This window comes from Brienomyrus brachyistius, chromosome 12, assembly GCF_023856365.1.
Source record: "Brienomyrus brachyistius isolate T26 chromosome 12, BBRACH_0.4, whole genome shotgun sequence".
NCBI lineage: Eukaryota > Metazoa > Chordata > Actinopteri > Osteoglossiformes > Mormyridae > Brienomyrus > Brienomyrus brachyistius.
In genome coordinates, this window is record NC_064544.1 from 14,957,676 (window position 1) to 14,972,423 (window position 14,748).

A 14,748-nucleotide genomic window follows, 5' to 3' on the forward strand; every position below is an offset into this window, starting at 1 on the left:
ACGTGCGCATGCGCAGTCGGTCCGCCTGAGGTTCCGCTCCGCAGCCAATATGGCGGCGACGATGTTGAGGTCGCTCACCAGATTAGGACGTCCTTCAAGTTTTATCTTAAGCAATAATTTTATAAACCCAGGTTGTAATGTGCTGCAAAATAGGTAAGATAGAAGCATACGAATATTTTTGTTCTGTTCACGTGTTTATATTTGTAAGTCTCCCTGCTCAATGTGTGAAAAGCATTTGCAGGCTTTGTACTACATGTCTATTATATGTAAGATGAAAACCTATATTTGGCTGTAATATATTTACATAAATTGTTTTCATGTCTGTTTACGTGAAGAGGCTTATGTGTTATGTTATTAGAAAATGCGAATGAATTAGCATTTATGGCTATTAAAACGTCATCAAGCTCTGTTTTGATGAGCTGTTCGTTGGCTGTTCGGTTCGTCGTTCATGGATCAGATATTTGTCAATCCGGCTGGTGATAATAATACATTATATGAAAAAAGGCATATTGCCTGTTTATTAACTATACCAACATCAGGCAAATTGTCGCTTTACTTAGGAAGAAGCAATGGCAGCCAGATGTGGAGTGGACCGAGCAGTACGCAGGAGCCGTCATGTACCCCAGTGCAATAACGGAGAAATGGGTCCCTCCGCCCTGGAATGGTACGCTCCGACTTTGTAAATAATTGTTTTTTGACAGGTAAAGTTAGCAAGACGTTATTACTTATATAAATACTAATCTCAGAAAGATGAATTTCATGTATGTTTCTTTCACTTTCAGTCACTGAGGATCTCTGTTATACTCTCATAATTTAATCCTCAGATAAGGATCCTCCCATGGAGAAGGAGGTCTCCAACCTCACCATAAACTTTGGTCCCCAACATCCTGCGGCCCACGGCGTGCTTCGGCTGGTGTTGGAGCTCAGCGGCGAGTCTGTGAAGAAGTGCGACCCCCATGTGGGGCTGCTTCACCGTGGGACAGAGAAGCTCATTGAGTACAAGACCTACCTGCAGGTGGGTTTTCGTAATGATGGCGTCTGACCTACTGGAGGTTTTTCGCACCAGTGACAGCATGTGTGAAGGTTTGTTGCTGACATGCACCGTGGTCTGTATCTTTCTGAGATTCACTGTGCTGTTCCCCGCTAGGCCCTGCCCTACTTTGACAGGCTTGACTACGTGTCAATGATGTGCAATGAGCAAGCTTACTCACTGGCTGTGGAGAAACTGCTGAACATTCAGGCCCCTCTTCGAGCACAGTGGATCAGGGGTGAGTCTCCTAGAGTAGTGTACCTACTACCATTGCAGAACTGTCATTATACTTTTGAGATGCTCCTGTGCTTGTCTAGTAAGAACCGTGTGTGTACAGGGAGCCTAATATGATTAGTTATGCTCTTGGCAGAAAGTATGACAATAGGGCTTCCAGAAATTGTTAATATTAAGAATATAATCGTTTGAGTCTTTAATAGTTAAGGGACCTTTTTCACAAAGCGGGTTTTATTCCTTAGCCAGGTAACTTGTTGGATTTATGGTAGTCTGTGCTAGATGCACTCAATCTTTGTTCAATAACATTTAGCTGGGATTACTTTAAATCCAACAAGGTGTCCAACTAAGCAAGAGAACCTGCTTTGTGAAACAGGCTCAAGAGCTTTCAAGTGCATATAACATACATAAACATTAGAGGCAAAGCGTGTGGCATACAGTAATAAGTCAAACTGATGGCATGTGTACGTTTCACACGTTTGAAGAACTTGAAATCCCAAAAGTTTCAGTTTCTGGTATATTTTAAACATAATGGGTTTAATTTTGGTTTTGTCTTATTGGAAAGTGTTTCTTACATTGTTATTCCTGGTGTAGATTGGCATTTTGGATAATTCCAGATTGTGGTCTTCTCATCTTTGGTATTCTGGATTTCTGATAAATGATATTTGAGATGCATACATATATAATTTTTTTTTTATTCTCTTCCCCCGTAGTGTTGTTTGGGGAGTTGACTCGTATACTCAATCACATTATGGCTATCACTTGTCACGCCCTTGACATTGGGGCGATGACCCCATTTTTCTGGATGTTTGAAGAAAGGGAGAAGGTGAGAGACTGTGGGCAGATTATGGGGAGAGTATGGAGAGAGAGCTGAATGGTAGATCTGTAGCATAAATCAGGATAAGAAGTATGAAGACCAGATGTGTCTCTTGAGATTGTCTTGCTGCTTGAGTTTGGTGTATGTGACTGTTGTATCCTTGTGGATGTATTGCTGTCATTAAGTGTCTTTGTTTTCAGTGTTTGTGCTGTCCCATCTTGTAGTTATGATGAGCAGTGGTAGGAGTTTCAGAGGCAGGTGTGTGTGTGTGTTTTCATGTGCCTTTGTGTGGGTATTATGACATGCAGTGACTGTATTTCTCTTTCTTGCAGATGTTTGAGTTCTATGAGCGGGTGTCCGGTGCCAGGATGCATGCTGCTTATGTCAGACCTGGGGGAGTCCATCAGGTGACCAGAAAACATGCCAACCTAAAACACCACTTCACATATGGTTCTAGGGGATGATTTGAAGCTTCAGAAATTTTGTCATTTCTATCACAATGTGATTCAATGAATCAATTATTTTGATAACCTAAATTCAAACTGTGGGTGGGAGATCTGATGACTTTATATCGTGACATAATCTAGAAGACAGCCACAATCTACTTTTCATGCGAATCGTACAGATGGTGACCTTTTAGGATCCTCCCACTAATGTTTCCAAACTTCACATAGAACTTTCCAGTAATAACATGGATCCGTGTTGCGTTCACAAACCTACGTAATGTGGCTCTGCTGATTGGCCAAATTATGTCAGATATGCTCCCAAAAAATCGATTCTGACGTTACAGGTCGGTGCAAGTGAATCGATGCTTAATATTCGATTCTTCACAATGCATCGTCACACTACTAGCACTCAGTGTTGTAAGTATAGGTGCATTCAAAGATGAAGATGAAGCGGAAGAGGAGAAATGTTACTTTGATGATGATAATGGTGACGAAGGTGATTTGTGTTCCGTAGGACTTGCCCTTGGGACTGATGGATGACATATATGAATGGTGCAAGAACTTCTCGCTCCGGATTGATGAGGTGGAAGAGGTGAGGCCCAGCTGAGATTAATCTCCTCAGTGGCACGCAGTGTTAGTACGGCGGTTGATTCATGACTGATCCCTTGGTTATGTGACTTAGATGCTGACAAATAACCGCATTTGGAAGAACCGCACGGTGAACATTGGTGTGGTGAGCGCAGAAGATGCCCTCAACTATGGCTTTAGGTATATGCTGCCTTAAATGTCCAGCATTATGCATAGTTTACACCATAAAGTAAATCTGTATTTATACAGACATGCCTGACTGCCAGTGCATTTCAATGTTAAGTTATTCTCTGCTATAATATAAATATTAGTATTCTATTTCTATTGAAGTAACGGTGAAGTTAGATTCAAAGGTGTTTTTCTGGCTTGGTCATAGACATGCTTGTTTCTCAGTACATGATCATAAACACTTTGTGCCTCTTTCACTGCCTCTGTTAGCGGGGTCATGCTGAGGGGTTCTGGAATCAAATGGGATTTGAGGAAAGTGCAGCCCTACGACGTGTACGATCAGGTGGAGTTTGACGTTCCCATTGGTACCAATGGAGACTGTTATGACAGGTGAGATTCTGTGCCTTCACGCCAGTTTTAACTGTTCTTAAATACTATCTGTTGCTTCTACCATATTTTCTTTTCTCCGCGTGTCCCATTGCCCTTAGGTACCTGTGCCGGGTGGAGGAGATGCGACAGTCTCTCAGGATCATGCTGCAGTCCCTCAATAAGATGCCAGAGGGTGAAATCAAGGTGGATGATGCCAAGGTGTCTCCTCCGAAGAGGTCTGAGATGAAGGTGAGGGGTGGCAGCTTCCATACCTCTTGCTGTGGTCTTGGGGAGGTGTTTCTCTGGCGCTGTGAACTTGTCTGTCTTCATGCTCATTTGTTATGATTTTTTTTTATAGTAGAAAAATTGATTGCCAAAAAGTGATACTAATTTCTTTCAATAACTTTTTTTTTTTTATTGCACTCGGACATTAAAGGATTGATATCATTTTATTTGTTTTATTTAATATTTTTTATTTTTATTATATTATTTGTAAGTTTGTAAAAGTGTTGAGTCCAGTCTTGTGTAAGAACAACCTGGTTACCAAGGTTATAATTGAATTTGGTATGCAAATGTTTAGTGTTGAAGAATGGTGTTCGTTCTGGTACTGCGTCCTGCGGTGGTAAGTTAGCTTTGTTTGCTTTCTGTGGGCACCTTCAGATGTCCATGGAGTCCCTCATCCACCACTTCAAGCTGTACACTGAAGGGTTCCAGGTGCCCCCAGGCGCTACATACACTGCTGTGGAAGCTCCCAAGGTGATGCCCCCTATCTGCCAAACGTAGAACTGCACCTGTATCTCCGTGTCAGGATAATATTTAGTGTTGCGACTTGCTAAACTAGTATGTTTCATCACAGGGCGAGTTCGGCGTGTATCTGGTGTCGGACGGATCCAGCCGGCCGTATCGCTGTAAAATCAAGGCTCCCGGATTCGCTCACCTGGTAACCTGTCGCACTGATCAGATGGATTCCTTGGACACCCTTAGTAGAAGCCTACTTGAGTTCTTTCTGCTTTGAATAGTGATGACTGTAGCATTGCTTTGCGGCTGTCCTGCACACCTGTTAATAACCAGTTTCCCCTTAAATACAGTGAGAATAAGTAGTGGTTTGCGTGGTTAGCTGGGTCTTCTCCAGACAAGGGAAATGTCACATGAATTTAAAACCTTCCGCTAGATACAAATCCAGTATGTCGACTGGTACTAAACTTCTACCCCACTTTCCGCAATACAGCAGATATCCTGCTAAGGTGGTCATTTTGGTGTCCTCTCCATGTGACATTTATATGTTTGCCGGGTGCTTTTGTCCACAGTGATGTACAAGTGAGGCAAATTGCAAACCTATAGAGAGTCAACTAGGCAAGTGCAGCTAGGCTGAGCTTCCAGTAAATGCCCAGATACAAATGCAAGCAGTTTTAGGGCACGAGCAACATGACGGCTGTGCAGACATGCAAGAACTATACAATAGTTCCTGACAAAACAACCAAGTAGGACTATTCATGGATTAGAATTGCAAGAGGCATTCGGGGGAATGTAAAGATGAATTCATGGAACAAATGGGTCTGGATGTGTTTCTTGAGGGTGGAGAGGGAGTCGTATAAGAACTGCCTGCAGCCATTGTCTGATTTAATGCTCTGCTCATTTTCAGGCTGGTTTGGACAAAATGGCGACTGGGCACATGCTGGCTGACGTAGTGGCCATCATCGGTAAGGGCCTGTGTTACCCCTTCACTGACCCCTCACTGTATCGTTTGTGTGGCCAAGCTAATAATCCAGTGCCAAGTACTTAGAGGCTAGAAAATCCAGTGTACTGTCGTTTTCGTTCCAGGTACCCAGGACATCGTGTTTGGGGAAGTGGACCGGTAATGCAGCTGCTCAGCACTGGTGGATGTGTAGCTCTGCCTGTCTGGAGTGTTTTGGCAGTTTCCTGACAACCAAACTCCCCCCCCCCTAAAGTTTTAAAACAAACAAAAAAAATAAAACAGCTCTTAAAGCTACGTGTAGCTTGTTCCCGTTGAGTTCTTACCGTCTGTGTCGTTCATGCACATTTGCAGTGGGGGTGAAACAGACGCTTCGTTATGTATAAAAGTGAATAAATATATTGCACAAAATTGCCTTTGTTTTTTATCTTTATTTTTCCTGAAGATGGAGGATATGTTCACTGATTAACTTGCAGTGCTAAATTATGTGGTATATAGAACAGGAAGCACAAATCTTGATGAAGTTTAAATATTTGATACTTAAATATTTGATATCAATATGCAATCATGAGTCATTTGATTTGTCATATGGTAAAGTTTACAACTGAAGTGGAATTTCTGCTGTATTACACTTATAAAATGAGCAGCAGCATTATTGAAGGCTTTGGGTGGTACCCTCTGTTCTCATGATGCATTACGCTCTTCGGTATCTGAGGGTTATGCTTCTAATCCAGATTATTGGATAAGACCCTTATGCTGCTTACCAGGTGTGTAGATGTGTCCATCCTGAGAGCCAGCTGCCTTATATGATTTCTTTACTTTAATTCATATTTATGTAAATATATTAATTCATTTGTGATTTATGTCATTTCCTCACGGATCTAAACTTCTTTAAAGCTGCCACCTGCAGCTCTGCCTCCTGTCTTTTCCTCAGTGCCACTGTCTCCAGCCCATAAAACATGGCTGGTCTCACTACCATCTTGTAAACCTGACCTTCCTACTCTTCTCCACCTACTCCACTATGGCTGCACCCTCTTCTTCACCTCTCCTCCATGCTCCCTGTTACTCTGAACTTTTGACCGCAAGTATTTAAACTCCTTCACCAACTCTACTCCTTGTGTCCTCACTCTCCTCCTTCTCATTCACGCTCATGTGTTCTATCTTAGTCCGACTGACCTTCATTGCTCTCCTCTCTAGATCATATCTCTCCATGGTCTCCTCCACCTGCTCCCTACTCCACTACAGATCACAGTGTCATCTGCAGACATCATAGCCCATGGGGACTCCTGCCTGATCTCGTCTATCAACCTGTCCATCCCCAAGAAAGGGCTCAGAGCTGACCCATGATGTAATCCCACCTCCACGTTGAACACATCAGCCACTCCTACCACAGACCTCACCACTGTCACACTTTCCTCATACTATACATGTCCTGTACCACTCACATTTTCCTGTCACTCCCGACTTCCTCATAGACCACAACTCCTTTCTAGGCACTCTGTCATATGCTTTCTCTAGGTCCACAGACACAACGCAGCTGCTTCTGACCTCCTCTATACTTCTCCACCAGTATCCTCAGAGCAAACATTGCATCTGCAGTGCTTTTTCCTGGCATGAAACCATACTGCTGCTTGCTAACCGTCACCTCTCCTTAACCTATCTTCCACTACCCTTTCCCATAACTTCATGCCGTGACTGATCACCTTCGCCCCTTTGTAGTTACTACAGCTGTGCACATCACCCTTATTCTTGAAAATCGGTACCAGTACACTTCTTCTCCACTCCTCAGGCATTCCCTCGCTTCCCAAAATTTCATTAAACAATCTGGTTTAAAAACCCCACTGCCATCTGCCCTAAGCACCTCCATGCTTCCAAAGGTATATTATCTGGACCAACAGCCCAACAACATTCTTCATCTTCATCGTAGCTGTCCTTACTTCCTCCTTGCTAACCTTCTGCACTTCCTGATTCACCAGCTCCACCTCATATAACATTCTCTTCATTCCTCAGCCCCTTACAGTATGTCTTTTCCATCTGCTCAACATGCTCTCTCCTTCCTTTTCAGTGCATTCCCATGCCTTTCCTTTATCACCCTAACCTGCCGCACATCTTTCCCAAGTCAATCCCTCTTCCTAGCCAATCAGTAAGGGTTACCCAGATTGCAGAACTTTATTCCAGTTAGTCCAGTTGCTTAATCATCCAGTGTATGGTATTTGTAAGCATTCTTTAATTGTTTATAAACATTACTGCCAATATTCATCTAGTAATTTTTAAAGCATAATGCCAAAAATGCTTAGTGTTTCCACACTTTTGGCCAATAGTGTAGCTTAGGCTTCTTATTTTAAAGATGCAAATATATTACGTTGTTAAGTAACTTGCGTAACTTTCTTTCTAAAGATAGACGGAAAGCTGTAGGACTTCGCCGGCTATTAAAAAATGTCATGATGTTGTGCCATCGACTACACTATATGGACATCAGTATCGGGACGCCTGGCCGTTACAGCCACAGGACCTTTTATCACATCCCATTCTAAATTCATAGGCATCGGTATGGAGCTGCGTCTCCCTTTATAGCCATAACAGCTGCCACTCTTCTGGGAAGGCTTTCCACAAAACTTTGGACTTCACAGCTAGCACAATGCAGTCAGGGAGGTAACTTTCTCCTGGCATCCGCCAAACTCAGACCCGTCCATCAGACGGCCAGACAGAGAAGCGTGATTCGTCACTCCTCAGAACACGTTTCCACTGCTCCAGAGCCCAGGGACGGCGTGCTTTACTCCACCCGATGGTTGACATTGCGCTTGGTGATGTGAGGCTTGTATGCCCCTTCCGCGAAGCGCCCAGCATACGTAAAATCATCACTTTAGTCAAACAGCATTTAAAAACAGCAACAGGAAGTGTTTGAAATCTGTTTTTATTTAACTTCAATTTGTGTCTGAAGTTTACTTGTAGTTTTAATTTAATTTCCATTTATCTTATTTTGTTTCCCTTTATGGAAAAATTTATGTTAATGATTATAAACCTGCCTGGTGTACTGTAAGTACATAGTGCACGGTTAGTTTTAGCAAGATTCTTATTTACTCTTGCGACACCCATACCACATTTCGCAAACGTGACTTGCGAGAACAGCTTTGCTCTACAGCACTAATTCAGGCCCGCCATCTAAGTACAGTATACACTGGCGATAGGAGAAGACGGTCCGGCACTGCGGCCAGGCTTAAGGTGCGCCTGCGGAGACGGCAGACAGGGCAGCAGCAGCGCGATTGGCTAGAATGACGGTGGCGTTCACTCCTGTGTAACGCATCAATAATCCTATTTATAGCGACGTGACGACAAGATTGGTGGTCAAAGTGATGGCAGAAAAGTCGGAAGTTTAGTTCTTTGAAGCGACGGGTTTTGTTGCGAATTCCCCACGTATAAACACCTGCTTCTTAATTGGTCAAATTTAAATAATTTCCGCTACTAATATCCAACTTAATTGTAACAGCAGACAACGAAATTCATAACATAAATTAGGTTACTTTATAAACGTGTATAATTACTACTTTATTATTAAACTTGACTGTTTTAGGGGAGTGGTCAAGGGGCTAAAAAGGATATAATTGTCCTTAGATTGTTTTACTTTATGTACATTATTTTTTATATTGTCTTGATTGTCCTATATTGTTTTGCGCCTAAAGTAAATTCCTTGTATATAAAGCTAGACTTACTTGTCGATAAATAAGCGGTTCTTTCTCTGATTCTTCTCTCAACTTCCTGCTACTGCTTTGTGTCGTTGCCTGAAGTCCTCGGCGACAGAAAGGTCCATTCTGAGGCTCAGCACACACTGTTGCAAGACTGAAGATGAAAAATACCTTCTCTTTTACCGTCATCTTTCTATTGTGGATAAACCTCGACAGCTCCGGTTTGTAACTTTTGCATACCTCTGTTTTAGCTGGAATCAGTTATCAAAAGTCAATTCAAATGTTGAAATTATAACACTAATAATAATAATAATAATAATAATAATAATAATAAACAAAACAATAATAATGATGATAAATTATCATTCTGATCTATTATTAATTTTTATTATTTTTAAGTCTGATAATCTGTTTTTAACAGATATAACTATTGACATTATCCGTTTATCAGTTTTCAAACAGATTATAGCTATAGAACAGCAGGGTTGTTATTTAAAATGCATATTAGACCATTGTATTTGTTCCGTACCGTTTTGTCTTGTTTTGCCCGGCAGTTTGTTCTGTCTCCTACCCTGTAACTGTATCATACAAATTTCACTGTGTTGAAAACACATTAGACAATAAAACTTGAAACTTAGAAGAAGAAAAAAAACCTTTAACTTGAAATACTCAAATTTCTTTCATGTGCCACTATTCTAATACTTGTTTTACAGGAATATTATATAAACAAGTTAAAATGTCATTTTAAATTGCAACAGTTTCTCTAGATATCGAATTTCTTTGTGACGTGTAGTAATAACTGTTTATTTAGTAAGGAAAATGACTGATTCGATTGAATATGGCCTGTTTTAGAGCTTCCGCACGTTAACACAACCTGGAATACCTAACGGGATTATTTTAGGAAATGTAGACATGTAGGTTACAAAGGAGGTATGCTACTAATTTAGGCTAATTCAGGGCAAACCATAAACAGCTTGATCAGGCGTGGTCTTATATTTTTGCATCTTAAGTTTATTCTTAACCTAATTAATTTTCTTAAGTGCTTAAGATACTTAATTTTGTTTTTGCCTACTCTGTAGTATTTCCGACACTTAATTGCTGTATTTCGCTTAAATTATTTGAAAACCTGAAAACAAACTAAGATTTCCTATTCCATAACGGCCAAAAGGCTCGTTTTCTTGGGTACGATTCGACCCTTTTGAGAAAGGATGAGGAACTCTTTGGTTTAGGCCTATTTTAAGCTCATTTCCTCTATGCATAAAACGCACGTCTATCCGCAGAACAGCGTTTAAATTTATATGTGCACAGTGCACACTGGGACTGACGACATCTGACCCATCCTGTTGTAACTGCAGAAATGGGTAGAAAAGACGTGCAATTATATTTCAAATTAGATGAAAAAGAGGATGCACTCTTCATCCACCCATCCATCCATCCATCTCCCAAGCGCGGGAATGTGTTCTTCAGATGTCTCGTATTTTTCAGTATTTTATGAAATTATGTGGTGGGAACGATGTCATACCACACATTTGTAACAAAGATGGAAAATTGCACGTAAAAACAAGGAATAAATTCCGCGTATAACCCTTTAGGCTACATATGGAATCTGAATTTAAATATGTAGCACTTCGTATCTACGTCATGTGTTTATCTTTGCAATCTATTGTGGTTAAATACAGTATCCGTATTTGACAGATAATCTCTTTAATGTGAATTTAGGCAAGTGAGATATCTGCACATTTGCGGGGAACAGCGTCTGGTGTGTGTGTGTGTGTGTGTGTGTGTGTGTGGCGGGGGGAGGGGATCACAGTTATTTCAGGAAGTGCAACTTTTAAAATTGATGACCTAGCATGATGACCAGGCTCTTCCACTGCGCTATCAGTTATGGAATCCAGGCAATACATTGGATGGTTGTTGAATGTCTAACGAAGAAGAATATTGAGTTTAGACCAGTGGTTCTCAACCTTTTTTGCTCCGTGACACATTTTTACCATGCCGGGTCAACGACGACCCTATCTGAAGTATAGATTTGAATTAACGGCGCATTAACGCCATGATCAAGCGTGCAGTGCACTCTGCAGTTTACGCCAATCAATGCCCATCGCACAAATCTGATTGGATATGCCAGTGAATTTTAAACTAAGCACTTGCGGTTTGGCTTCTTGGATTGGTTGAGTGTTCGCTAGTTTTGTGTTAAGCAGATGCAAACCCTAGACCCCGTTTATATGGGTTAATTCTAGGATTGAGGCTGGGAAATCTGACCGTGGATCAGATTTCCAACTCTGCCTCGTGCCTCTTCCAAAACTTGCCCTGACCCAAAATTTGGGAAACGACCCACTGGTTGAGAATCTCTTGTTTAGTCCACTCTGTCTTGCCTGATAACTGCCATTTAGGGTATCGTGGTAATCATTTCTTGCTCTTAAACAGAATGGAATATTTACATAGAAAATGCGGTAACATGGTTATTATTTATTGTCATTGTTTTGTAAGGGAGAATGACAATCACAATTCAGCTGTAAATTTTCTGCATATTTCGTGCTTCTTTGGACACCCACTGCTTTTCATTTTCATGTTTGGCATCTGTGAGACACAGTTTGGGAATCATTCTCCTGTCTTATACTTGTTGCCTGTTTCCTATGAAAAGATGCCCTGAAAACCACAGAAATCTGCTACGTGCTGGATGGGATCCTATTTGTCTATGGCGTCACCCTGACCATCTTGTACTGGAGATTAAAGGTACAGCCATGGAAAATGCTAACAAAATGCTTTTGGAATGAGGTCATCATGGGCCGACTTACAGTGGGAAGGATGAGGGTTATAAGTGATATCATTTAAACCTAGAGTTAGTGCTAGCAGACTTAAGACTCCTTAAACCTGCCTTTATTCTCTACTGCAAGAAAAACCTATACAGTCTGGTACTCATATGTCTACATTTTTAATATACTACTATTTATATATTTAAGTGACCTGTTTTTGTGTCTCCCACAGATAAAAAAAGCATCATCGGAGAATGGAGGACGTTCACAGGTTGCTAAATATCTGTTTTTATATAGCATATGGTGTATTTGCCCTTAAACTTAAAATGATACATTGTCCCTTATTCTGTCTTCTAATATTTAATTTGAGTATAATTTACCTTACAAAAAAACGTTGTGGTTCTTTTGGTTTGTCCTTCCATAACTGAGGATTTTAATGGTCATCTTTCCTCAGCTCTCTCAGTCTGTTGCCTCTTGCCATCCCTTCTCCAGAGGGATTTTTTATGCGCTACTTGGTCTAGAATATATAAATAATTGTATGGTAAGCTGACAATGGCTCTTCTGTGGTTGAAACATTGAGAAAGGCCAGAGGTAAATGGGTACAAGAACAGGAAAGCCACAAGTGTGAAACACACAGCTCAGAACAATTGTGTGCAGACAGGCTTTTCTGAATGCCAAACTCATATGCCTTTGAGCCATTTCTGGGGGCAAGGGGGTCCTACTTGGTACTAGTTAGGTGTACCTAACAGAGTTTGTTAATTTATTCATGGATGGGTATGTATATTTGTTTAAGGGAATGGATTTTTTTTTTTTATATGAGGAGGGAGAGAAGTTAAATTAAGCTAGCGCATTTATCTAATTAATTTCCTTTTCCTTTAATTACCAGAAAAACGCAGAAGGCGAAGGCATTTACACCGTAAGATCATTATTATTTACCTTTACTAGATCATTATGATTATTATAATTAAACCGAGAGCAATAAAATAATTAAAAATGGCCTCCCTTTCCTTCAGGGACTTACACATCAGAATGAGGACACATACGAGACCATCGAAATGAATAAGAAAGGAATGGTGTGAATAGAAGCGACAGGGTCAAGACGTACTCCTCTCTAGAGAAACAGACGTCACAGAGTGAGCCCGTATCTGTATAACCCAGCTAGCTCCGTTTCTGTACATGTACCTCTGCTGAGATGGCCTGCATTTGGTGTAATGTACTGTGTCTGCTTGCAGTGTGACCACTTGCAGTGTAACTGCTTGCAGTGTGAGAAAAATGTGTTACTGTGTAAAAAACATGTGTGCTGCTTGTGATGTTGCAGACGCCTTCAAATCTGTTTTATTATAAATGCAATAATGAATGCTTTTGAACTATTTTTAATTAAAGTAAACTTATTGTACATGGTCTGAGTGTTTTTTTTTTTTGCATAGCTTATTTTTACATTTTCGATTTTTGTCACCGTGGCAACTGGCCCCTCCTTCAAGCCACAAGGTCCAATCTGCTTCCGTTTCATGTAACCACAAAGAGGGCCTGATTGTGTGGATAGTAATGTGAGAAACTATTTCTTTGCATCGACATTTTGCTGTAGGGCGATACCAGATGATTCTAAATGACAGCATTTGAGGGTGCAGCAGAATGTGAAGGGCAGGAAGGTGTAGCCGTCAGTCGTCCGGCGTTAGAGGCACCAGAGCTCTTATCGCTGGAAAAGGAGAGAGCAGCATTTACACATCTCCTCACTCACTACTGCCCCCCTCATCACGGGAAGAGTAAAAAGAGCCAGTGTGTGTACAGCCAATGGTTTCCTTAGATCTTCTCATTACACGTGTGTGGTTTTAAAGTCAGCCTGTTCATGGAGTGCTAACAGGTACAGCAGTTGTGATATGCCTCTGGGGGTGCAATTCTGCCCCTACTCGCATTAATAAGTGGTCATGATTCCAGCTCTACAAAACAACCACCTTAAAACAAAGTAACAACCGTACACTTTGACTGACAGTAAAATGGCCTGTTACTGCCAAGTAATGAAACCAGTCACACCCACCGAGTCCACAGGCTTGTGTCCTGTGCTGGCAGGGATGGGTTACCTGCACCCTGTGACCCTGTACTAAGTAAGAGGTTGGTTGTTGGGGTGATTATTCAGTCTGATTTAAAATTTCCTTCAGTTCATTCATCCATTTACCCTCAGACCGATTGTCCTGGTGAGGTCATAGCTGCCTCAATTAAAGTGCTACTAAAATAAGTAATATAATACTTTCATTTGGCAGTATAATCTAATTAAATGCATATAAGATTAAGAAACCTCCCTTTTAGGTTTTGTATTAATTCCAAAATTAGACACACAAAAAATTCCAAACACACCTACCAAGCTATCTTAACTATTTCTGCACCTGGAATAAGGACAAGCACTCATCAGCGCATTTCCGTACCTCCATAAATCCGCCTTATAACCACTTACGGTTTCAGGGTCATTCGGACATCTGTCCTGTGCAAAAAAAAAACTAAGAAATATGACAGAATATACCACTAGAGGGGGCACACGCGTTACTATAACTTTTCAATCTGCCAAAAGATTAAAAGATTTAATGCAAAAGTTAATAACTATCAGATGAGAAAAATCGCATGTTCGTTACCTGTCTGTATGCGTGTGTGTCTTAAAAAACTGTCTTGACTGAGATCCCAAGTTATGCTTGAGTGCACAGTAAATGTTCAATCTGATGAGAGAAGCGTACCTGACTCACCTCTTATATTTTCCGACCTGACTCACATATTATTTGTAATTGCGACGACTGTTGTTATGCTCCATGACTAGACAGATGGACAGATGACAGATGAACTCGTAACTGCTTGGAGGACTAATCAGACCTACGTAGCTTCCCAGACTTTGGTGTCACCTGCACTGATCGACAAACCACTGGTTACATTGACTCGCTAACCAGTGGTGCAGCCTTGTTAGTCTCAGGACTGGATGACACC

General features: G+C 41.2%; 2 protein-coding genes across 2 annotated transcripts; both read left to right on the forward strand.

The window, feature by feature from the left end:
* On the forward strand, positions 1–5,753 carry ndufs2 (NADH:ubiquinone oxidoreductase core subunit S2). The gene is made up of 14 exons (XM_048970929.1): positions 1–153; positions 561–664; positions 825–1,015; positions 1,148–1,268; positions 1,975–2,087; positions 2,411–2,485; positions 3,039–3,116; positions 3,207–3,292; positions 3,551–3,670; positions 3,769–3,898; positions 4,310–4,405; positions 4,506–4,589; positions 5,292–5,349; positions 5,471–5,753. Exons 1-14 carry the CDS (start codon positions 50–52, stop codon positions 5,506–5,508), a joined length of 1,398 nt encoding a protein of 465 aa, XP_048826886.1. The 5' UTR covers positions 1–49; the 3' UTR covers positions 5,509–5,753.
* A 2,690-nt stretch (positions 5,754–8,443) lies between these two features.
* On the forward strand, positions 8,444–13,177 carry LOC125704862 (high affinity immunoglobulin epsilon receptor subunit gamma-like). Its single transcript, XM_048971004.1, has 6 exons — positions 8,444–8,564; positions 9,128–9,246; positions 11,670–11,761; positions 12,014–12,052; positions 12,668–12,697; positions 12,795–13,177. Exons 2-6 carry the CDS (start codon positions 9,186–9,188, stop codon positions 12,858–12,860), a joined length of 288 nt encoding a protein of 95 aa, XP_048826961.1. The 5' UTR covers positions 8,444–8,564; positions 9,128–9,185; the 3' UTR covers positions 12,861–13,177.
* Positions 13,178–14,748: the final 1,571 nt, after the last annotated feature.

Excerpts from the sequence above, each read along its gene's own strand:
- ndufs2 (XM_048970929.1), top strand. The coding sequence starts at position 50 with ATGGCGGCGACGATGTTGAGGTCGCTCACCAGATTAGGACGTCCTTCA. Across the intron at positions 1,269-1,974 it reads TCGAGCACAGTGGATCAGGG|TGTTGTTTGGGGAGTTGACT; the intron begins GTGAGTCTCCTA and ends CTTCCCCCGTAG. Across the intron at positions 3,293-3,550 it reads GCCCTCAACTATGGCTTTAG|CGGGGTCATGCTGAGGGGTT; the intron begins GTATATGCTGCC and ends TGCCTCTGTTAG.
- LOC125704862 (XM_048971004.1), top strand. The coding sequence starts at position 9,186 with ATGAAAAATACCTTCTCTTTTACCGTCATCTTTCTATTGTGGATAAAC. Across the intron at positions 9,247-11,669 it reads GATAAACCTCGACAGCTCCG|ATGCCCTGAAAACCACAGAA; the intron begins GTTTGTAACTTT and ends TCCTATGAAAAG. Across the intron at positions 12,698-12,794 it reads AAGGCGAAGGCATTTACACC|GGACTTACACATCAGAATGA; the intron begins GTAAGATCATTA and ends CCTTTCCTTCAG.